We start from the raw sequence: 26,097 nt of genomic DNA, 5'->3' as shown, positions 1-26,097 counted from the left end.
CAATCCATACCAGACCCTTATCCGAGCAAGCAGCCCGGCCGGACAGGAATGGGGGTGGGGACGAGCGAGCGCCCCCCCCCCCTCCTGAACCGTACCAGGCCGCATGCCCTCAACATGGGGGGTTGGTGCTTTGGGGGAGGGGGCGCGCTGCGGCCCCCCACCCCAAAGCACCTTGTCCCCATGTTGATGAGGACAAGGGCCTCTTCCCGACAACCCTGGCCGTTGGTTGTCGGGGTCTGCGGGCGGGGGCTTATCGGAATCCGGGAGCCCCCTTTAATAAGGGAGCCCCCAGATCCCGGCCCCCCACCCTATGTGAATGAGTATGGGGTACAGCGTACCCCTACCCATTCACCTAGGAAAAGTGTCAATTTAAAAAAAAACACTACACAGATTTTTAAAGCATTTTATTAGACAGCTCCGGGGGTCTTCTTCCGACTTCGGGGGTCTCTCCGGTTCTTCTCCACGCTCTCCGGATCTTCTGCCGGGCTCCTCCGCTCTCTTCTGCTCTTTTGCCGCTCTTTTGCTAAAGCGGAGGAGCCTGGTCTTCAATCTTCTGCCTTCTGCCTTCTGCCTTCTGCCTTCTGCCCTCTTCTCCTGATGTTGACACGACGCTCTCCCCGGCTGGAATGCTCTCTGTGCGCTCTGCTCTGACTTATATAGGCGGTGACCCCGCCCCCTTATGCCGTCACAGTCCCTGGGCATGCTGGGACTGTGACGGCATAAGGGGGCGTGGTCATCGGGTGATGACCACGCCCCCTTATGCCGTCACAGTCCCAGCATGCCCAGGGACTGTGACGGCATAAGGGGGCGGGGTCACCGCCTATATAAGTCAGAGCAGAGCGCACAGAGAGCATTCCAGCCGGGGAGAGCGTCGTGTCAACATCAGGAGAAGAAGGCAGAAGGCAGAAGGCAGAAGGCAGAAGGCAGAAGATTGAAGACCAGGCTCCTCCGCTTTAGCAAAAGAGCGGCAAAAGAGCAGAAGAGAGCGGAGGAGCCCGGCAGAAGATCCGGAGAGCGTGGAGAAGAACCGGAGAGACCCCCGAAGTCGGAAGAAGACCCCCGGAGCTGTCTAATAAAATGCTTTAAAAATCTGTGTAGTGTTTTTTTTTAAATTGACACTTTTTTCCTAGGTGAATGGGTAGGGGTACGCTGTACCCCATACTCATTCACAAAGGGTGGGGGGCCGGGATCTGGGGGCTCCCTTATTAAAGGGGGCTCCCGGATTCCGATAAGCCCCCGCCCGCAGACCCCGACAACCAACGGCCAGGGTTGTCGGGAAGAGGCCCTTGTCCTCATCAACATGGGGACAAGGTGCTTTGGGGTGGGGGGGCCGCAGCGCGCCCCCCTCCCCCAAGGCACCACCCCCCATGTTGAGGGCATGCGGCCTGGTACGGTTCAGGAGGGGGGGGGCGCTCGCTCGTCCCCACCCCCATTCCTGTCCGGCCGGGCTGCGTGCTCGGATAAGGGTCTGGTATGGATTGGGGGCGACCCCCCACGCCGTTTTTTCGGCGTAGGGGGTTCCCCTCAAGGTCCATACCAGACCCAAGGGCCTGGTATGCCTCTGGAGGGGGAACCCATGCCGGTTTTTTATTTAAAATTTGGCGCGGAGTTCCCCCCTAAAGATTCATACCAAACACAATGCCGGCATTGGCGGGGATCCAAGTCGGATCCCCGTTCATTGAAAGTCGGACACATGCCGGCTTCATGTCGCAGGGCAAAGTCGGATCCAAAGTAGGACGGCTGTCGTGTCGCACCAGTGTGAACCCAGCCTGATGCAGGAATCAAATGATTTCTTAGTGTTAACATGCAGATTGGGCAGGCCAAACACAAAGATAAGCAATCCAATAAAATCATTTTGTTTAAAACAATCTTTTATATTTTGTATTTCAATTGGTCAACACAACAAAAAATAATTCGGCTGAATTTCACCGGATTTATTACCAGGACTTATTATAACCTTTCAATAAAAATGCATCAACTGTCATGAGATGTGAGTCTTCCATCAAAATTATCACTGTATTGAATGATGACACAGTTGTGTAGATGACCAGAATAATAGATAAACGTAATTTGGAAGATCAGAGGCCTGGCTGAATTTCCATAATATCGATGGGTCACATGGGAATAAATGGAATGGTTGATCAATGGCCACATACAGAAGCAGAGGTGGTTATTGTGCAGTTAGGTTTTCCATTCTGTTTTATACTAAGCTGTGATATCTGGTGTCATAATCATATGTGCCCAAGAGACAGCCAATTACCATCAGAATGAGGTTAGAAGGGCACTCATAGTACCTATGTATTTCATGTAAAAAAAAGCCCTCTGTGTCTCTGAAGACCATCCCAAACTGCTACACACACTCCTGCATGAAATAACACTGCAGTGCAGTCAGATGATAACTGGTATTAATTTCTCCGAAATGGGCTACTGTCCGGGGTGTCTGTGAAGTGCTGCCCTTCTGCTAATGACTGCTGCAAACATGCATGTCTGTACCACAATGTTTCAATAAAAAGATCATTGGCATCTGCATTAGTGGTGTTTGTAGTAGTGTTTGTAGGTATCTCAAGATGAACATGCTAGAGGATCTTCAAAATACAGAGCAAGCAGCATCTCTGTTAGCTAATACAAATTCAGCTCTAACAGAGTGTGCAAACTTCCTAATACACTGGGACAGGCCCAGGAGAACCACAATACAGACAAACTACCATAGTGCTTCAAGTATCTGTAAACCCAATCACTAAAATCTCACATAAGCTTTAACATATCAATATAATTTCAGATGTAATTTTCTAAATGTTAAAATATGCATCTTTCATTGGAATAATATTCGATGATCCTACCATAAAGGTTCTATTTTAGGCACTTCCTGTCATGGGGTGACAATGTTCTGTCCCTGTCTCTCAGTTATGTTCTCAACAAGGCTACAAGTGGCCTTTTCATTACAGATATGGTCAACTGTTGTCACCTTCAAACAAAGCACATTATGAAAAATACCATGTAGCCATCACTACAATTTAGACAGGAAGTAGAAGCGAAGGGGCTGCAGGAGACCAGCAGCCTGGAGACACAACAAAGGATGAAATTATTAACAATACACAGTGGAAACTAAAAGCAAACCAGTTAGGGTTTCAATGTCAGATGCAGCATAAGAAGCTCCTGTCATACCTCTAAATCAAACTAACAGAAGAAGACTTTGGTGTGGGTAGCTGATGTGAAAGAAAAGTCATTGTAGTGTGTTAATGGTTGTAAATGTACTACTTGAGTACGTTCATGGTGCAAATGAATTCCGCACATGGCTAATTTCAGTAACTAAGAAGTGCTGGCATACTGCTAGTGCAATAAAACAGGCACTTTGGAATATTGTATAATAGATGAAGGTAGACCAGTGTCACATGTGCAGTGTATTGAAATCCAAAGACCCAGGGACTGAGTCATTGCAAAGACACATTTTGTATGTGGCTAAGTGATATTCCTCTCCAGGCAGACATAAGAAAAACAGTTTCCAGTAACAGAACTGTAGAAAAGCAGGAAGGAAGGTTTTACATGCAAATTAAAAAAGTGTAATCACGATGCAACATGCAGTACAAAATGTATTCTTATTAGTTGGTGTGGGTTATAGAAATGGAAGATGGATGCTGATTAGCAGTTATGAGTTGCTGCAGTGTGTCCTTTGCTTTATCTGATAAAGACCCTGCTGAGTGCTGAGTAGCCTTGAGGATAATTGGATGGATTCACTTTGATAACTCCAATGCCATTTACTACTATACAGCTCATGGGTTCAGAATTATATGAAACATTATATAGGTTCTTCCCAGAGTCACCGACATACTTCGGTATGTTATATCAGTGCAAATGATTATCTGTTTTTTTGTTTTTTGTTTTTTTGCATGCTAGTCTCTATATAGAAAATAAAGAGCTTACTAAAGTTATGAAAATTTTCCTATGACAGAATAAAAATTTGGAAGTGATGTCATGTATTGCATTGCATTTGTATTGTATTTTCTGATGAAAACTGTACTGATTAAACAAAAATCGCATGTGTTGGTATGGTACGAGAAAACTTTTCGTTTGTCCCTTTCGATAAGTTTGGATGAACTGTCGTGATCAGCTCTGGGAAGCTGTATGCTAACCATCAGATTATCAGACAATTGCTTTTAAAGGAGTATTTTTCGTCCAATATTCTGATCGTGTGTACTAGGTTTTAGGAAGAGAGTGCACAACCTTGCTTTGTCCAACACCTCCCAGTGTCTCAAAGGGCCACAAATCTTTATACATCCAACAGGCCAATGTACTGCATTTTGTATTTATTTATTTATTTGCAGACTCAGCTGTATCTGTTTAATTATCGGTAAAGAAGCACTCCTCCCAAAACTAATATTCCAGTTATAAATAGATGCTGGTGGGGTTGAATACATTTAGGCCGGGTTCATATATGTGCGGCTGCGGTTGTGCAGGGTCCGGTGCGTTCCTGTTCACCAGTTCAGGTGCAAATGTTTGCCTTAATTTGCACCTGAACTGGATCCAAAAGCACACAGGACTCTTTCTGAAACCGCATCGCAGCCACCCCAGACATGTGTGAACCGGTCACATTCACATGTCATGTGAATTTGATGTGGTTTAGGACACATCCAAGTCAGATATATGTGCAACCAGCCCTAGAAGCTTCCTTCTGATATCTGAAGGACTATAATGAAAAGGTCTCTCAGATGAAGATTCTGGCTCTGTCCATGGCTGTCATGAACTTTCTATCACCTGTTGTACTATAAAAGGGTCTCACTGCTCCTGCTGCATTCTGTGTAAATGATCCAGTAAACCTCCCTTGTAATGGCCACAACAGGCAGACAAGACCTGCAAGAATCAAGATCCCACTGCTGGAGTCCATGAAATAAAACTCTGAATTATTCAACAATCTAGCAAAACCCTGAAGCATCTGCTTTGAGCAGAATATACAAGTCATTTTTAAAATCCACATTACAATTACTGGAGTATAAGCTAACAGGCGAGAACAGAATCAGAAATGGTTAGCTTTGCAAATTAGGAATATTTTTTGGAACAAACCTTCATAATCTCTGTTTCACACCTCTGCAGGTTGTGGCTGATGTGTTTTTAATGCGTTTCTTGTCTGTTATCTTGTGGGAAAAACAAGCAAAAATGCAGCAGAAATGCATCAAAAACGCAAGCACTGCATTTTTCATGTGTTTCCATTGAAGTCTATGGAACCAAAAATGCACACTGGTGGAAAACGAACAGATGTTAACATGTTCCATAGGAAACCATGTTAAATGGACTGTAGTGCGTTTAAGAAAGCACACTTAAATAAGCATAGGTGTGAACACAGCTACTGTACACTGTCTGCAGTAGATATGGATGGGATGGTCTGACCTGGAGTAAAAGAAACATGGAGGGTGCCACTGCTGACTTCTGAAAAGATTTATTACTTGATTGTTTCTTATATTAATACTGAGACTGAGATGGAAAAACATGTGGCTACTAAAGTCAGCCAAAAAATTAGCATTTTCTAAAGGAGAGTTTGGCAGAGGCAAACTATGTATTTTCTCCATATAGATGTCCTGTGCTAAACACAGTACACTGGTTTGTGGCTTCTGGTGAACAGGAAACAAGCCACTGACACCCAATGGGACTTGGTGCTGAAAAAAAAATATCTTTAAAGACCACCAGTTTGATACAATCTGTATGTTTTGTTTTTTTCTTTACAATTAGTATTAAGAACACATATGATATAGCATTTCCTAAATTACTGTCACAAAATTAACCTTCAAATGGTCTCCTGAGGAAGCAAAGCTGTGAAACGTGTTGAGAGAAGAAGGCTGCTCCCTTCCACCACCAATGGATTTATGGGAATATTCTGTACCCATCTGAGGTAGTCTGCTGGTCATATATGGGGAGAGTCACACCGGGAAGGACACTTACTATAATGTTCCTGTATTTGTGTTCTCTGCATAGATAAGGATTTCTTGTATTTTGTTATTTTTAGTACTTATTGTATAAACAAAAAAACAGATTTTATTGTATTGGTGGTCTTAAAAGATATCATTTCTAGCACCTTTAAGGTCCCGTTAGGTGACTATGCCTTTATTATTATTAGGAATTTGGAGACTTTTCCAGCAGCTCAGTGTGTGCGATTGTAATCCTGGTGAAGGTGAGGCAAATAAATTGATGAACATCATAAACTTGTACACATCTCCTGGTGTAAAGGTGGACATGCCCTGAAAGAATCTCACATGATTGGACGGATGTATGCTGACAAATCCATTCATTCTTCATACACACTCAGACTATCACATCATTCTCACAATATCTGTAATGAGTGTCATTGTCTGCCTGTAAGTTGTGGGCTTGGGCAATCTGTGCCCATTGGAGTTCGGATACTAGTGTACAGTAATGGGGGGGGGGGGGGACTGTCACGTTGCTCGCAGTGTATATATATATATATATATGGAGGACACAGTAAAGTACTGCTGAACCCAGACATGAACAGACTTCACTGCGTGTTGCTTCCAGCTACAGTGTGATTGCAGTGGGTGTGCTGTGTGTAATGTAAATAAATGGGCTGAGCTGGCGTGCTGCTCCTTCTCATTTCCCTGGCATGGTAAAGACAAACACAATATTTGAATACTGTGTAAATGAATGGGGGGGGGGGGGGGGCTGGATGGTCCTGCTGTGCTACGCACTGGGTAATGAACAGGGTACACTGCAACCCGGAGTAAAGACTGAATGCACAGGGGCCCCGGACACATCACTGACAGTGTACTCCGGGGATATGTATAGTGTACTCCGGGAATATGTACAGGAGACACCGGGGACATGAACAGTGTACACTGGGGACATGAACAGGAGACACCGGGGACATGGACAGGAGACACCGGGGACATGAACAGTGTACACCGGGGACATGGACAGGAGACACCGGGGACATGAACAGGAGACACCGGGGACATGAACAGTGTACACCGGGGACATGGACAGGAGACACCGGGGACATGGACAGGAGACACCGGGGACATGAACAGTGTACACCGGGGACATGGACAGGAGACACCGGGGACATGAACAGTGTACACCGGGGACATCTACAGGAGAGATGAACAGGATACACAGGAGACATGAACAGGAGACACCGGGGACATGTACAGGAGACACCAGGGACATGAACAGAGTACACCGGGGACATCTACAGGAGACACCGGGGACATGTACAGGAGACACCAGGGACATGAACAGAGTACACCGGGGACATCTACAGGAGACAACGGGGACATGAACAGTGTACACCGGGGACATCTACAGGAGAGATGAACAGGATACACAGGAGACATGAACAGGAGACACCGGGGACATGTACAGGAGACACCAGGGACATCTACAGGAGACACCGGGGACATGTACAGGAGACACCAGGGACATGAACAGAGTACACCGGGGACATCTACAGGAGACACCGGGGACATGTACAGGAGACACCAGGGACATGAACAGAGTACACCGGGGACATCTACAGGAGACAACGGGGACATGAACAGTGTACACCGGGGACATCTACAGGAGACAACGGGGACATGAACAGTGTACACCGGGGACATCTACAGGAGACAACGGGGACATGAACAGTGTACACCGGGGACATCTACAGGAGACAACGGGGACATGAACAGTGTACACCGGGGACATCTACAGGAGACAACGGGGACATGAACAGTGTACACCGGGGACATCTACAGGAGACAACGGGGACATGAACAGTGTACACCGGGGACATCTACAGGAGAGATGAACAGGATACACAGGAGACATGAACAGGAGACACCGGGGACATGTACAGGGGACATGAACAATGTACAGAGGGGCATCTACAGGAGATACCGGGGACATGGACAGGAGACACCGGGGACATGGACAGGAGACACCGGGGACATGGACAGGAGACACCAGGGACATACTGCAAATTCTATTCACTGACAGACTCATCACAAGATGAATGTACAGAACTGGCCCCCTCTCTGGGATAATATTACAGAACACACTACATCCACTCATCATAAGAATACACCGATATATACCGATCCCCGGTGAATGTAGACGATACACTGCCATCCCTCTCCCGGGCACACTGACACATATATATATATATATATATATATATATATATATTTATGATAGATCTCTCACATGGTACACGGACACTCGGCTCTACAGCTGGATATAGAGGAAAGCACACTGACACACTGCGGGCACTTACCGCTCCGTTGGCGGGGTTGGTGTCGTCGTGCTCGGACAGGGCAGGTGACGGTCCATAGACGGAGCTCCGTCTCCTCAGGCTCAGGCCGCTCCTCAGTAGGGCCGGTAGTTCCCTCAGCTTGTGCTTGAGCTGCGCTTGTTGCTCGCGGACACTGCGGCTCCGGCACAGGGGAGGGATGGCGGCTCCGGCGGGGGACACACCGACTCCGCTGCTCTCCGGCTGCATCTTCCCGCTCCTCACCTGCCGCCCCGCAGTCATACTGCCTCTGCCGTGCGGGACATGATGGTGACAGGCTCGGTGCTCGGTGTGTGCGGCGGGCAGACTCAAGCCTCACCTACTATTGTCAGACGACGCATCTCCACAAACACACCCCGGCCGGCTCTATACGAGGATAAGAGGGGGGGGGGGGGGGGAGTACTGCAACGCGACGGCTATCACAGCCCACTGTGCACACACTTCTCATTCACCTCATATCACTACATTTACCTGGAGATACACACTTCTCATTCACCTCATATCACTGCATTCACCTGGATACACACTTCTCATTCACCTCATATCACTGCATTCACCTGGATACACACTTCTCATTCACCTCATATCACTGCATTCACCTGGATACACACTTCTCATTCACCTCATATCACTGCATTCATCTGGATACACACTTCTCATTCACCTCATATGACTGCATTCACCTGGATACACACTTCTCATTCACCTCATATCACTGCATTCACCTGGATACACACTTCTCATTCACCTCATATCAGTGCATTCACCTGGAGATACACTTCTCATTCATCTCATATCACTGCATTCACCTGGAGATACACTTCTCATTCATCTCATATCACTGCATTCACCTGGAGATACACTTCTCATTCACCTCATATCACTACATTTACCTGGAGATACACTTCTCATTCACCTCATATCACTGCATTCACCTGGAGATACACACTTCTCATTCACCTCATATCACTACATTTACCTGGAGATACACTTCTCATTCACCTCATATCACTGCATTCACCTGGATACACACTTCTCATTCACCTCATATCACTGCATTCACCTGGATACACACTTCTCATTCACCTCATATCACTGCATTCATCTGGATACACACTTCTCATTCACCTCATATGACTGCATTCACCTGGATACACACTTCTCATTCACCTCATATCACTGCATTCACCTGGATACACACTTCTCATTCACCTCATATCAGTGCATTCACCTGGAGATACACTTCTCATTCATCTCATATCACTGCATTCACCTGGAGATACACTTCTCATTCACCTCATATCACTGCATTCACCTGGATACACACTTCTCATTCACCTCATATCACTGCATTCACCTAGAGATACACACTTCTCATTCACCTCCTGTCACGGCATTCACCTGGAGACAGAGTTTTCATTCACTTCCCATCACTGCATTCACCTGGAGACACGCACTCTTCATTCACCTCATATCACTGCATTTACCTGGAGACATACTTCTCATTCACCTCCCTTCACTGCATTCACCTGGAGACACACACTGCTCATTCACCTTATATCACTGCATTCACCTGGAGACACACACTGCTCATTCACCTACTGTCACTGCATTCACCTGGAGACACGCTTCTCATTCACCTCCTGTCACTGCATTCACCTGGAGACACACTGCTCATTCACCTCCTATCACTGCATTCACCTGGAGACACACTGCTCATTCACCACCTATCACTGCATTTACCCGAGGACACACTGCTCATTCACCTACTGTCACTGCATTCACCTGGAGACACACTGCTCATTCACCTCCTATCACTGCATTCACCTGGAGACACACTGCTCATTCACCTCCTATCACTGCATTCACCTGGAGACACACTGCTCATTCACCTCCTATCACTGCATTCACCTGGAGACACACACTGCTCATTCACCTACTGTCACTGCATTCACCTGGAGACATGCTTCTCATTCACCTCCTATCACTGCATTCACCTGGAGACACACTGCTCATTCACCTCCTATCACTGCATTTACCTGGAGACACACTGCTCATTCACCTCCTATCACTGCATTCACCTGGAGACACACACTGCTCATTCACCTACTGTCACTGCATTCACCTGGAGACACGCTTCTCATTCACCTCCTGTCACTGCATTCACCTGGAGACACGCTTCTCATTCACCTCCTGTCACTGCATTCACCTGGAGACACGCTTCTCATTCACCTCCTGTCACTGCTTTCAGCTGGAGACACACACTGCTCATTCACCTCCCGTCACTGCATTCACCTGGAGACATACTGCTCATTCACCTCCCGTCACTGCATTCACCTGGAGACACACTGCATTCACCTGGACTTTCATGTGACTTTTGAGAGTTTACATTGAAGTCTATGGCACTCAAGTTGCATGAAAGATGCATCAAAGTAGTGCAGGAACCTTTTTAAAGTCGCTGCAACTTTAAGTAGCAAAAATTTGAACGGCTTCCATTAAGGCTGCGACTTGTCTTGTGACTTTATGTGTCCAAAGTCGCATAAGTGTGAATGGAGCTTTATGATGGTGTAGGAAAGTGTGTAAATCACACACCTTCCCACACGTGCAAGCACCCACAGACAAAACATGCTGCTATCTAGCAAATGGATAGAGGCGCCATTTTCCCCCCTCCCCCCCACACACACACAAACAGTGTGCCCAGCCCACTGGGCTCCCCATTCCCGCGCTCCGGGCCGGGACATGAGAGCCGGGAGCAGGTGCAAGGTGTGGTGGGCTGTGCTCTTCCCACTCTTGTCAGAACACAGATCCACCATACAGCAGATGACATGGGATCGCTCTCAGATCAGACTGTACACAGACTGTACCTGCCCCCTGCCAACATTCCCTGCTGCTGGGAGGTAAGCAGTGCTTGGTAAAGATAGGGGGGCAGGCAATCAGTCCTTGTCTAGTCCGATCTGAGAGCGATCATGTGCCATCTACTGTTCTGACAGGAGTGGGGAGAGCACAGTCCAGTACATCTCCTCCTGGCTCTTATTTTCCACCTGTAAGTTTGAGATGGGTAGATATTTGTGCTGGGATGGGTCATGGGGGGGGGGGGCAATTGGGCAAAGAGGGGGATTTGGGTCGAGGTGGGATTTGAGCTTGGAGGGGTGATTTGGGGGAGAGGGGATTTATGCTAAGAGGTGGGATTTGGGGGTGAGGATTTGTGTTGGAAGGGGGGATGGGATAAGAGGGGGGATTGGGGGGAGGGGGTTGTGCTAGGAGGGGGATTTGGGGGTAAGGATTTGTGCTAGGATGGGAAATTTGAGGGGAAAGAGGATGTGTGCTAGGAGGTGTGACTTTTTTGGGTGGGGAAGATTTGTGCTAGGAGGGGGGAATTGGGAGGGATTTGAGGCAGGAGGAGGGAATGGGGGGTAGGGTTTGAGCTAGGAGGCGGGATTTGGGGGGCAAATATTTGCACTGAGAGGGGGATTTGGACTGGGAGGAGGGGAGTGTTTGCATCTTTGGAGAGAATTATGTCTTGCAGAGGGAATTTCTGCTTAGGGGATGAGCATGCTGATCAGCGCTGTTTTGTTTATTTTGTGAGGGGGGTGGATTTATGCCAAGACATGATGCTCCCACATGGGGGGGATGCAGTTTATCATCTTTGCCTTGGGCGCTAGATGACCTCTTCCTGGCACTCCCTGCACTACACACAATAGATCTCCTCCTCCCCATACAACTCATAGCTGAGACTGGATTCCTTTAGAGACACAGCCTCAATCTGCACAGTGTGTAGCTGGCTGCTATGCCACAGTTCTGACCTGTGAAACTTCCAGATTAGAATGGCAGCCCAGCTGCAGTAGCCAGCTACACACTGTGCAAGACTGAGCCTGTGCCTGTAAGGGAATCCGATCTCGGCTATGTGCTTTGTGAGGATGAGGTGATCTGTTGAGTGCCCAGGCTGTGTGCAGTGCGGGGGATGGAAGGAGAAGCTCTGCTGAGTGCCCTGCCTGCAGTGACCCTGTCCTGTTCTCTGCTGACCTCTTGTACCCTGCCCTGCTAACCCTGTACACTGCCCTTTTGACCCCTGGTCTCTGTCTTACTGACCCCTGACTCATTTCCTGATAACTCCATCCTGCTGACCCCAGTCATGTGCCCTGCTGAACCCTGTCCTCCACCACGCTGACCCCTATCCTCTCCCCTACTGACTCTTGTACACCCCCCTACTGATCTCTCATCCTCAGCCCTGATAACCTCCTGTACACTGTCCTACAAACCAATGGTCTCTGTACACTGCCCTGATAACCCCCTGTACACCGTCCCACAAACTAATGGTCTCTGTACACTGCCCTGAAAACTGCTGACTCTATCCTCTGCCCTGCTGACCCCCTGTACATTGTCCTACTAACTCCCATATACTGCATGGCTGACCCCACATCCCCTGACATTTTTTAATGCACCCCCACATCAGACAGGCTACATCCAGCCCTGGCAGGCATAGATGTGAACTTAGCCCAAAAGAGAGCATTTATCATGTGGGCAGTGTGAACGAGCCCTATACAATTGGTTTTAAAGTGCAGAAACCTTTAGGTAAACATATTCCTCAGTAGCCAAAAATATTCACAAATGTTTTTGCAAACCAAGTTAGTACCTTGAAAAAATAACAGTGACATCATCACTAGGCTGTACCTAGACTGTGCAGAGAGCAGAACTATGGGAGGGACCCAGCAGACTCCTACCCACTACAGGCTGCCTGCAGAAAACTACAGAATAGGGCAGAGACAAGACACGTCATCCTGCACAAGGCGAGAAAGCAGCAGTGATTGGTCTTTATTATAGGAAGCTCCTACACAGAGGTACATTTCACACTGGATTACTGCACAGATCTGGAAGAAATATGTAAAGCACACCACACCAAAAATTCATGGAAAACAATTCATACACATGACTCTTGTATTTAACCACCTCAATACAGGGCACTTTCACCCCCTTCCTGCCCAAGCCATTTTTCAGTTTTCAGCGCTGTCGCACTTTGAATGACAATTGCGCGGTCATGTTACACTGTACCCTAATGAAATTTTTATCATTTTTTCCCCACAAATAGAGCTTTCTTTTGGTGGTATTTGATCACCTCTGCGGTTTTTATTTATTGCGCTATAAACAAAAGAAGAGGGACAATTTTGAAAAAACACAATATTTTTTACTTTTTGCTATAATAAATATCCAATTTTTTTTTTTTTTTAACAAATTTTTTCCTCAGTTTAGGCCGATACGTATTCTTCTACATATTTTTGGTAAAAAAAAATTGCGCTAAGCGTATATTGATTGGTTTGCGCAAAAGTTATAGCGTCTACAAAATAGGGGATAGATTTATAGCATTTTTATTTATTTATTTTTTACTAGTAATGGCGGCGATCTGCAATTTTTATTGTGACTGCGATATTGCGGCGGACATATCGGACACTTTTGACACATTTTTGGGACCATTCACATTTATACAGCGATCAATGCTATAAAATTGCATTGATTACTGTGTAAATGTGACTGGCAGGGAAGGGGTTAACACTAGGGGGCGCTCGAGGGGTTAATGTATTACCTAAGGAGGTGATTCTAACTGTGGGGGGAGGGGACTGACTGGGGGAGGTGACCGATCGCTGTCCCTATGTACAAGGGACACGCCATCGGTCTCCTCTCCTCTCTGACAGGACGTGGATCTGTGTTTACATGCACAGATCCACGCTCCTGCTCTGTTACCCGGCAATCGCGGGTGCCCGGCGGACATCGCGGCCGCCGGGCACGCGCACCGGGTCCCGAGCGACGCAGCGGGCACGCGCGCGCGCCGCCGGCGGCGCGCGCGCGCCCCCTAGTGGCTCGGAAGGCGAGGACGTCATATGACGTCCTCCCAGAACAATAGAAGCCTCGTCCAGCCGTCATATGACGGTGGGCGGTGGCTTAGCGGTTAAAGAATATTTGCTTACCCCAGAGTTCAGCTTGAAATTCTCATAGTGCTCATTTACACTCGCTGTTGACAGTAAAACCAAGGTTGAAACGTGTTTTTAGCCCCCCCCCCCCCTTTAAGCTGCAAAGGCAACCAAACAGTGTTGTACACACACTGCAGCAAAAATAATTCCTCCTGTCACATTCCAAAAGCAGTACTGCAACCAAACATGGCCCATTCAAGTGAATGGGGCTATGCTGCAAACACCCTGCAACCACATGCCTCATGCATAGCTCCCAACTGTCCCTGATTTCAAGGGGTTGTCCCTGATTTGGAGCAATGTCCCTCTGTCCCTCATTCCTCCTCATTTGTCCCTCATTTTGGTCTGCTCTATATAGCTGTATATAAAATGCACTTTTTATCTTAAAAAAGTGTTTTCCAGCGCTAAACCTTTTATCTGATTTCTAAATTGCTGCATTTGTAAATTCTAAAAGACAATATAAAGAAATAGTAGTGGTAAAAAAAAGCACTTGTGGGTTTAACCAATCTTGTTTTTTTGTACAATTGTCCTTTAAGGGTGTGCCGCCCCAATGGGACATAGAATTTACATATATTGTTTCCCTGAACAGTTTTCTATGGATGTTTATAGTTAGTTCACATGCTGTCATCTAGTGACCTTTTGTGGTAATGCACTTGTTTTCTCAAGTTTATTTTCCCTTATGCATGACACACTTCCTTTGACTGTAATGCTCCACCCTTCTTCCTGTGATTTGTACTTCCTGTGTCATGGATGCAGCTAACAGACCACATGTAGCAGGACACATGTATTCTGCATTGTAAGCTACAGACAATATCATTTTTTTACCACATAAATATTACAACCTATTCATCTGTTTGTATCCTGTCAACTGCTGTAACCTGATGTTCAGAATAAAAGCATCTTGTGGATGGAATCCTCTATTTGGAGAGTTCAAACTATCTGATGAGGATTGTCCTCAGTGATTATATCTTATACAGGCTAGGCATAGAGGTCTCACAAGGGATAGTCGCTTCACAGGAATCAGAGTCAGAATAAAGGGGGCATGGCAAGGGGTGTGTTCTATGTGTTCTATGCCTGCATACTTTTGGTGTCCCTCATTCTCTTCTCAAAAAGTTGGGAGGTATGCTCATGTACCACACACAAATGTGGTGCAGTATTTACATGGTTAAACCAGGCGCTGATGAGACACCTTATTGCCACAGCTGGAAGGTCTCTGGCAATGGCATTACACAAATACTTTACAACTGATCTGTAGGGGCCCCAGTTCTGTGGTTCCAGACCAGGTCTGCCTGAGGCCATGGCACTCACTCGGCTGAAATACATCCGGGTGACAAGTTTTACCAACACATGCTCCAGATAGGGGACTGACTTTCCTTCTTCTGGGCACCAACTGTTCTCTGGTGTGGCGGGAGTGATCGTAGTCACCCTAGGACAGAAAGTGTGTTATTTGCAGGATTACCAGGTAAACATAAAAGAAAAACTAAAACAAGAACCCCATTTTAGGACTTATATGTTGCTTTATATAATTTTTGTTTGGGGGGAGGGGGGTGTTAGATATGCTTAAAGGATAGGTTTACCTTTAACATAAAATAAATGTATGTTTTTGATGGAAAAAAACATTTACATTTATTATTTTTATTTACAGGAGCCTTCAAAGCATCTGATCACAGATGAAATGTCAGGCTCCTCCAAACTCTTTCTTCAGCTCTCTGCACATACCTCTTTATTAGCTGTCAGTTACAGCGCTGGTGGAAGATTCAGTGGACTATGAGTGCACTGATTTTCACAATCATAGTCCATTGAGAACTACTAGTCCATTCCTTGTAGTATCTATGAATGAATGACGCTCTAATTTAAATATGACAGTGGCTGGAACTTTGCCTTTACTCCTGCAACAGCCATCATACCATTCTGTACAACATGGTGTTAGGGCTGATTCACACTAGAACGCAGTATGGGAAAGGCACGTTTTGTGTGTGTTTTCTGCACCGCATTTTGATGCATTGCCTTTGCGATCTGCAATGTATTGTGAACGGCAACCCAAATGCAGAATGCAAAAACAGTGCGTTTGCAGGCATCAAATAGCATGGTACTGGTTTGGTGCAGTGCATTTTTAAAAGCAGTGCAAACTCAACCCTTTTCATGGTCTGGTACGTTTTGCAGCCTTTTGAAATAAATGGTCATCAATACACCCCACACAGGAATACGTGGCAAGCGTGTGATCCCAGTGATCATGATAAAGCTTGTAGCTCCGCTTAAAACTGAGGCTTGGGTGTCTCCCCGCTGGTACTGAGAAGATGAGAGCAGGCATCTGGTTCACTAATCCAGAGTGTCAAAGTATCGTGCATAAGATGCCGCTCAAACCAACACAGTGCTTGCAAAATGTGTGGCCTCAGCCAGCCCTACTTCAGCGATGCCCACTGATGCGTTTCTCCCTGCCCATCGGCGCTTGGTCAGAGGTGACCAAACCCATTGGGCGGGGTAAAACAGGTCAGTGTGCATGGCCAGGGCAGCGCTGGCTGAGGCCGCACATTTTGCAAGCACCGTGTCGGTTTGAGCGGCATCTTATGTGCGATAACTGTGTGATCCCAGTGTGAACTGATCCTTAAGCAGTTCTAGGCAATGTAGCACTTCATTACTTTATGGTTCCATCAAACATGGCTGGTTCAGTATAGCATTTTACCCTCTACAATCCTCCAACTTTCTGGTTACCTACTATGAAGAACATAGGCGGCATTCAAAGCCAACTACGGGTGCTCTAAATTTTTTAGCAGAAACAGGTCCCAATATTAGTGGAGGGTTGGTCTACCCCATATTCAACCCCCAGGGGGACTAATGTATTAAACAGACGGCCATCACCCTAATGCCTTGTACACACGGTCGGACTTTCAGACGGAAAATGTGCGATCGGAGCTTGTTGTCAGAAATTCCGACCGTGTGTGGGCTCCATCGGACATTTTCCATCAGATTACCCGACACACAAAGTTTGAGAGCAGGCTATAAAATTTTCCGACAACAAAATCCGATCGCGTCAATTTCGACCGTGTGTGGCCAGTTCTGACGCACAAAGTGCCACACATGCTCAGAAGAAATTCCGAGACGGAACAGCTCGGTCTGGTAAAATTAGCGTTCGGAATGGATAGAGCACTTTCGTCAGGCTGCAATGTTTAAAATAGTTTAATACAGCGCACTCTCTTCTTCTTTATAATGCTAGAAGAATGAAGTAGTTTTGCTGCTCATATTCACACACACTTCTTACAAACTTCTTTCTTTATTATTTATCGTGATTCCCTCAATATATTTTGATTTGTCACATCTGACACAAATTATATATATTATTATTTTTTTAGTTTGTCTTTTTTTCAAGGCTGATCGTTTTTTGTTTTTAATTTTTTTTTTACTCCAGAATATTTTTGTGTGTGTTTTGTGTGTCAAGTTACCACAACACCATTATTATCTTGTATTATTTAATCTCAAGGAGATTACTTGGTGTTGGTGTCCCTTGTTAATTTCACATTGTATTTTTGAAATGTACCTGAATCCTCACAAACAAACTGTCCTTTTTGAAGGAAAACACACATAGGCGAGTATAATTGAAACAAAAATTCCTTTATTAAGGGCTCAGAACCAAACAAAGAGGGAGGCAACGCTGGATAAACATAATAAATTGGCGAAGCCTTTGACCCCCAGGGCACACATCAATTATTTTACAGCAAAATTGGTGGCCTGAGGAGTCCATATGTAAGGGAGTGCAGTCTGGTCCAGAAGTCCTAGAGATCCTGAAAGCAGCAGATGACATGTATGTTCCCAGGCTGTGGTACTACAAGAGGCTGCATATTTTGCCAGACCAGACTGAACCCAGGCCATCACTCTCTGGTCTTCCTTCCACGCTTCCTTCCCGGCTGTGGCTCTGGTGTTGGAGGTGTGGCAGGAGGAGGATTATGACCTGGAGCAGGAGGAGGACTATGGGTGAGCTGACAAATGTGGGTTGCACATGTGATTTGGCCCCTCAACCCCTTATTTAGAGCTTCCGAAATTGAAAACTCACATAAGAGTCGTTGGCCCTCCTCCATCTGCATCATTTTGCATGCAGTTATGGCAGCAAAGTCCTCCTCCACACTGTGGGGTGTTCTGAGGGCCTCAGTAGCCTTCCAAAATAGGCCTATGGCAGCCTCCTCCAGGTTGCACCTCTTCCTGCCACTTTTTCTTTGAAGGCGGAGGGGAGGGACCTGGGTATTGGGCAGCCTGCTTGGCCCGGCCACCTCCTGGCTGAAACTTTCCTGTGTATGAAAAAGGGACATCGTTTTAGTTTTTGCTTCATCAATCACAATAATAGATTAGTACTCCAAACTAACATATATTTAACATCATTGATTGGACAACCAGCAATATTTAGAAGAATGTTATACCTGACTCAAGCTGGGTTCCTCCACATGTTGCTGCCTGGAAGGCCCAGGTTGGGCGTCAGAAGCCTCAGCTGGGGGGGAAGGAAGCGTGGAAGGAAGAGTGGAGAGTGATGACCTGGGTTCACTCTGGTCTGACAGAAAATGCAGTCTGTCATAGTACCACAGCCTGGGGACATAAATGTCATCTGCAGCTCCTGATCTTTGGGAATCCTGGACCTTCTTGTGCTCCCTTAGATAAGTGCTCCTCAGGCCGTGGAGATCACCGACTTCACAAATTGCAGCAAATTATCCAGCGCTGCCTTCCTCTTTGTTTGGTTCTTATAATCAGGGTGGTTTATCTGCCACAGACAGGGTAGCTCCCTGAACATATCTATGAAGATTGGCATAAAGTCATGATCCTTCAAGATATCCATTTTAACTGCAAGACACAACACAAGACACAACACAAGACAAACCCTAATGTCAGCCTAAAGTCTTCTAAACTTCTCCAAATACAGGCCTCAATCTAGAAGCAGTATAGGCCCAATTTTAAATCTTACCTTCGTTATACTCCTTCCTCTGCTCACAGATCATACGTACTACGCACGCGTGTTACGCTTTATAGACACTGCGCATGCATGAAACTCCGCCCGCCCCTGACCTTTTTTCTAGTCTATTCCCCGCCCCTTCTTGTTCGTCACAGTGGGGGAAGAGCACATGGCGGAGACAGAGCAGGTGTCTGGTAATTACAGCAACGAGGAGGAGGAAAGCCCGGAGCCTGAAACGTCCTGATCCAGAAGGAGACGATTTAAGGCATCAAATATGTCCTTTGTGGAGATGGTGGAGATGGTCGACATCCTAAAGAAGGCCGACTATGACAGGAAGTATGGACCTTACCCCAACCCCAATGTCCGAAAGGCCAAGATCATGGCGAAAGTGGTCAAGAGTCTGCACCAGAAATTCGGGGTACGACGATCCAAGGATCAGCTCAGGAAGCGGTGGTTGGACCTCAAATTAAGGGAGCACAAGCAGTACAGAAGGATCAGGAGAGTGCTGCAAAAAAGTAAGTAGTTGTCCTGTGTTCCTATTCTTTATTTTTATTACGTTCGTGCTGCTCCATGTGCTTTTCTTTACTGTTGTACAGTTTAAAATGGCAACTTTCATGTTCATGGGCACATTGTTCATTCGTATGAAACATTGTTCGTTCGGCCTAGAAAACACCATTGTTTTGGCCATATGCATTTGAATAAATTTTTTATGGCCTACTAAAATAATTGTGTTCTGTAGATGGGTTTGTAACTAGAATGTTATGCAAACTAGATTCTGTGTAAGGAGAGGACACTCAGCAGCAGTTTACACATCTGGACGCTGGAGCTGGAGTTAGTGTGGGACACAAGAACACCCTTTTTATTAGGGGGTCCCACACAGGTACTCCAGTGTATACTATAGGGGTGACTCCATCTGTGAAGCTTATACAAAACAGGTAAGTATTCAAGCTTGACAAAGGACAAAAATTTTTCTTCATCTTGGAACTCTGCCAAAACAAACAGTTGTACCCCACTTCCAAGCAATGTTTCATATTCCTATTTATGTCATCAAATATCTGTATGCTAAGTATACCTATTTTTTTTTTACATAGGGGAGAAAAAACTCGGAGGACACCCCTCATCCTAGGAGACCACAGACCCCCCGCCTCAGGAAGAAGTGGAGACCCACCAAAGACAACAGGAGGAGGAGGAGGAAGGAGATGTGGTGGAAATTGTCACCACAACAGGTGAGTGTCTGCGACCACAGGCTCAGGTAAGAGATGGATGCCGGTATATTTATAATACATGGTGTGTTTTTGTTTCTATCTTTTTAGGTGATCATGATGTTGTGGATCCAGGGCATTTCACCAGTGAAAGTGCACAGATCCTGATCGGGGAGATCATGGGGTGTAATAGGGACTTGGAAAACATCCATAAAACATCAATGATGTTCAAAAAAAAATGAAGAACATCCTTGATGTTTTAGGGCGAGTTTGAAACACCTCCAAATCCCTTCTCTCTTTGGTGCTTTTTCTAATCTCAAAATTTCTCTTCTTTTTTGACAGATTTGAGAAAAGCCAAATTTTGAAGATGCACACAGTGTCATCACGGGAGATCAATGTATGCATTTTGGGGGTGCAACCCCTTCCTCAATAATAAAGTAGCTGGGAGGAAGGGGTTGCACCCCCAAAACACGTTCCTTAATCACCCGTGATGGCAGGTAGCACATGTTGACATTCGGCAATTTGTGTGCATCTTCAAAATTTGGCTTTTCCAGGCGTGACTTCACCCCATCTGAATGTAATATCAAACACAGTTTATAAATACTCAGGTCTGATATTGCCTTCAATTTCTTTAAAAGTTGAACTTTGTAAGTTCCAGATTTGTGTCTTTCTTGTTGGTTTTAAACATGCCTGTTTTACCTTAAACGGACATTTCTATTTTTAGTAATGTGACCCAAAAAATTGTTATACAACAAACATGTTGGTTTGTTTTAAAAACCTTTTCTAAAGGCACATGTGGTTGTGCTGGTATTAAAAAGATTGATAATCAAGAATGTGTGGATTATTGTTTCAATGCTGCCAAACTTTTGTTGTGCTCAAATTGGTGTTTTCTGTGACAATGGGGGTTATTTCCTAAGGGAAAATCCACTTTGCACTACAAGTGCAGTTTCAGTGCAGTTTCAAGTGCACTTGTAGTGCAAAGTGTCTTTGCCTTTAGTAAATAACACCCAACAGTGCTTTGTAATGTTACACAATCACGCCATTTTCAGGACTCACCACATTTCTGTAAGAGTCAGTTAAAAGAAACACAAGCAGTAAATGTCACCAAAGATTTTAGTAGTTAAAACGATTTTTTTATTTTAAAAATGTTTCAGACATTGTCTGGCATATTGATGGCCCCCCTACCCGCAAAGTAATCAAGGTATCTAAGACGGACCTCACGGGCACTTGGGGGGGCAAGCCAGGACGGCCACTTTTAAGCGCCGTCAGGGTTGGTTCATTATGAATTCCGGCCTCAGGCCCAACTGAGGCAGCATAGTTGGCAGAATTTTGCCTTAAAAAGTTGTGTAGAACACAGCATGCCAGGATGATATGATTCAGTTTTTACCCTGCCGTGTGTATGGATGTAAGAAATAGGCAGAACCGGCTGGCCATGATTCCAAATGTGTTCTCCACCACTCTTCTGGCTCTGGCCAGCCGGTAATTAAAAACCCTCTAGTCCAGGGTGAGGGTCCTCATAGGGAATGGCCGCATAAGATGGTCCCCCAGCGCAAACGCTTCATCAGCAACGAAGACAAATGGGAGTCCTTCCACATTGTCTTCTGGAGGTGGCAAGTCCAAGCTGCCATTCTGGAGATGCCTGTAGAACTCCGTCTGGGCGATGACTCCACCATTGGACATCCGGCCATTCTTCCCCACGTCCACATACAGGAACTCATAAGTAGCTGACACCACCGCCAACATCACAATACTATTGAACCCCTTATAGTTGTAATAGTATGACCCCGAGTTGGGTGGTGGGATGATGTGGACATGTTTCCCATCAATTGCCCCTCTGCAGTTAGGAAAGTCCCATCGCTGGGCAAAATGGGAGGCCACAGTCTGCCATTCCTGTGGGTTGGAAGGAAACTGTGGAGTCAAACAAGAAAAAAAAATTAATCATTTTGCACCTAAAGAGGGAAAGCAGATTAGACACAAACATTCTTGGCCAACATCAGTATAACATTTATTTTAGAGAGTTTTGAAAGACCAAGGTATAAGGTCCACCTATCAGATTCCCCCTCCCCCCTCCTCTCATGGGCCATTTCTAACATTTTAGGAGGGGGAGATCTTTTGGACAGGTAACCCTCTCCACTTCATTGAGAGATGAATGCCTAAATAATGTGTATTACTTTGGCCAGCCCCTCCTTACTTACACTATCGACAGCCCACTGGACAGGTAAGAAGTGTCATAATACAAAGATATAAATACACACTGTACACATTTTAGCACATTTGGACATTCTGCTATTACCTATCAAGATAATAATAGTATACAAAAACTTTAAACAGTACCATTTGAAAGTATACAGGCAGGCCCTTGCACTACATGCTTTGGGGAATTCATCCATACATCTGACCACAAAAGAGATGGGTATAGTGTGCATGGGTTTGGCAAAGTTAGCCACTAAGAGGCCAGGTTTGCAAGATAACTGAAATACATCACAGGTGATATCATTTGCTGCTCATTGATTGCAGTATCTTAGTCTGCATCTCCCCAAGGTACTACTTAAAATCTGGCCTGTTAGTGGGTCCTGAGGACAGGAGTTGAGAACCATTGTTTTAGGGGGTTTTTAGGGTAAAGCACTACTATGGAGTTGACAAAATACACTGTTAAGTGACTACATGAGGTGAATATAGGGCCAGGAGAGCATGCTGGGGAGGTAAGTGAAGGCAAATATGCATGAAGGACAAAAAAATAAGTACATAAAAATCCAGCATGCATGAGGACAAAGGGGACATTCACAGCATATTCCAATCATGGTAATTAGGGAATGAGGAAAGAAATACAATATATTATTAAACATTAAATACAATAAAATGTGATATTAAAGGATAAAAATCTTACCTTAATATAATCCTTCTGCAGGACCTGGATGATGGCAGAACAGGTCTCTGGGATAATGATCCCCAGAGCCTGGGGGGAGATGCCTGTCGAGAACTTCAAGTCCTGCAGGCTTCTCCCCGTCGCCAAGTACCACAGGGTGGCAACTAGCCTCTGCTCCAGAGTGATGGCTTGCCTCATGCAGGTATATTGCCTGCTAATATAAGGGGTCAGCAAAGCCAACAAACGGTGAAATACGGGGTCCGTCATCAGGAGAAAGTTCCTGAAATCATCAGGATTATTCTCACGGATCTCATGGAGCAAAGGCATATGACAGAACTGGTCACACTGGAGCAACCAATTCTTGGTTCATGAACTCCTCCCCACCCTGTTCATGGACTGGACTTGTGTCAAGGTAAGGACCCCAACACCAAGCCCCCACACAGCACAAACTCTACGAGGAGTACGTATACGCAACATGGCCAGAAAACGGTCGGCTGCTCAGAACGAAGTAACAACGCACCGAAGAACTGCAAGGCCTGTGAAATGCGACCTGAAAAACAGCAACGAGCGGACAAGAACGCACTGAATAATCCAATACGAACTGACTGCACGCACTGAAGAGCAGATACAAACCCACAAGCACAAACTGAACAGCAGAAAACGATCTGAAAACCACGAGTCTGAAAAAGCGCAAATCGTTTCTCACCAAACTTTTATTAACACGAGATTAGCAAAAGGAGCCCAAAGGGTGCCACGCTTGGTTCAGAACTGCCCTTTTCTAGTCTCGTCGTACGTGGTGTACGTCACCGCGTTCTTGGCGATCGGAAATTCCGTCAACTTTGTGCGACCGTGTGTATGCAAGACAAGTTTGAGCCAACATCTGTTGGAAAAAATCCATGGATTTTGTTGTCGGAATGTCTGATCAATGTCCGATCGTGTGTACAGGGCATAATACTACGGATTACGTTTTGCCATCCACTTTGCCTTCTTACAACTTAGTCCTCATGTACACGAATATTTAGAAGCTCAAACGTGCTGAAACATAAAATTCCTAGTGCTTTCCCGCACCCAGGGAGCAGCAGGTGTGCATACAGCCAGCCATACAAGTGAAAGTCTGTATGTGGCCATACTAATCCTGTACATCAGCATTTATCTGCACATACAGCCTGTTTCTCCAAATGCACAAGTATTGCATTCAGGGTAAAATGACGTATATGCCACCATTACACCAAAAAAAACGTTAAAAAAAATGAATGCAGCTAACTGCACTAGCTGTCAGAATACAATAGCCAGCATGACAGATTTGTTTATCCATAGTTTTTGGCATAGAAGGAGGAATCTGTTAGATTTCTATTGTTCAGTCCACAGGCTAAACAGACGAAATCTATAAGGGTATGACCAGCTTTAGAGAAGGGACTCTGCATGATGTTTCATCTCTGAGTCTGTAGAAATCTCCTGGTAAAGGAATCACTAGTACATGCCATGAATAAGTGATTAATGGACACTAATCTCCTTCCCTCATTCAAATCTATGGAGGAGATTAGGCGCTAATACTTTCTGCTTTGAGACTAAATTACAGCATTGCACAGTCACGGTAAGCAATGGAAAAGGAGTTTTTGCTTTGGTGAAATTTCACCAACAGCGAAATCCATAATTTGGTGCCAAAATCACCCTTTCATCCCCAGTCACTGTAATCAATTACATGATTGCAAATCTTTTGCAGGCCAACACCCATAAAAATAGTGCATATGTGGACATAGATCAGCTGATTGTACAAGATTTAAGTCACTTGATTGCACTTACTGCCTTGGTAGTCTAAGCAACCCCTAGATATGAGATCACAGTCGATGTTTCAGTGTTGGTAGACACATGATGGTCAGCTGAGAACTCTTGTGGGTCATCAATAAGATGTGTTTTTGTTGTCCTCCTTAAAGCTGTATTAAACCCAAAAAGCAAACATTTATTATATTGCAGATTAGCCATTCCTATATATGATGGCTGTATTAGTTTCCTTTTTTAGGCTTTCTATCTTCTATCTTTATCTGGTGATCCAGCCAGCAAGTCTGTTGTTTTTCAAAAAGCACATACTCTCCAGCAGAATGTATCAGTTTATATGGATAAGACAAACCGACTAACACAGCATTAATTTATTCATGCAAAACCTTTATCCCAAAAGGAAATCAAACTGTTTGCTTTAACGGCTTATAAAGTGTGAGCTGGAGTTTGGCTTCAATTTGTTAGTGTACATAAATCCGCATAAACATTTAACACTACTCCCCCCCCCCCCCCCAGACTGACAGACTGACAATGCTGCTGTCTGCTGTGCCTCTTATGCTCATCCCTCCAGAGTTGTGTCTCCCTAAGACCGGAGGTGTGTTACTGGCCAGATCACCAGGTGAAGAAAAAAAAGGAAAAAAGCCAAACAAAAGAAAACTGATGCAGCCACCACATCTAGTGATTGGTAAGCTACAATATAAGATATTGGTGCTTTGGGTTTAAAGGATAAGTTCACCTTTTCTGAAAAAATAATAAATGCACATTTTTTTGCAGTTAAAAAAAAATGTGCATTTATTATTTTTTGTAAGCCTGTAAAGCATTGCACCAGCGATCAGCAGATCGCTGATGCCATGCAGGTCTCCTGCAGACCTGTCAGTGTATCGGCTTTATCGCACCTCATATGAGGAAGCTGATACATGCTGATAGGAAGACTGAATGAACTATCACAGCGCTCACAGCGCCATGGTACTTAATTGAAAACTACAAGCCAACAGCCGCAAAGGCTGCCGGACCTTGTAGTTTTCCATCCACAAAGCGCCGTGAATGAGTGACGTTGCTGGGTGGGCGAAGCCCCGCTTTTAAAATTA

At 45.5% G+C, this 26,097-nt stretch overlaps 1 protein-coding gene and 1 long non-coding RNA gene across 2 annotated transcripts in view; one reads left to right on the top strand and one right to left on the bottom strand.

The window, feature by feature from the left end:
- RAPGEF5 (Rap guanine nucleotide exchange factor 5) overlaps positions 1 to 8,659 on the bottom strand; it is a 505,907-nt gene extending 497,248 nt beyond the window's left edge. The window contains exon 1 of the mRNA XM_073630037.1: positions 8,258 to 8,659. Coding sequence (XP_073486138.1) covers positions 8,258 to 8,515 — 258 coding nt within the window. The 5' untranslated portion in view covers positions 8,516 to 8,659. The remainder of the gene's footprint in view (positions 1 to 8,257) is intronic.
- The window catches only part of LOC141144391 (uncharacterized), a 55,942-nt gene that overhangs the window by 25,701 nt on the left and 4,144 nt on the right, over positions 1 to 26,097 (top strand). The gene's annotated exons all lie outside the window — the stretch shown is intronic.

The sequence above is a fragment of the Aquarana catesbeiana genome, linkage group LG05 (genome assembly GCF_042186555.1).
Source record: "Aquarana catesbeiana isolate 2022-GZ linkage group LG05, ASM4218655v1, whole genome shotgun sequence".
Lineage (NCBI taxonomy): Eukaryota > Metazoa > Chordata > Amphibia > Anura > Ranidae > Aquarana > Aquarana catesbeiana.
Note: the sequence above shows the minus strand (reverse complement) of the source record. Positions and strands in the feature narration are given on the sequence as shown.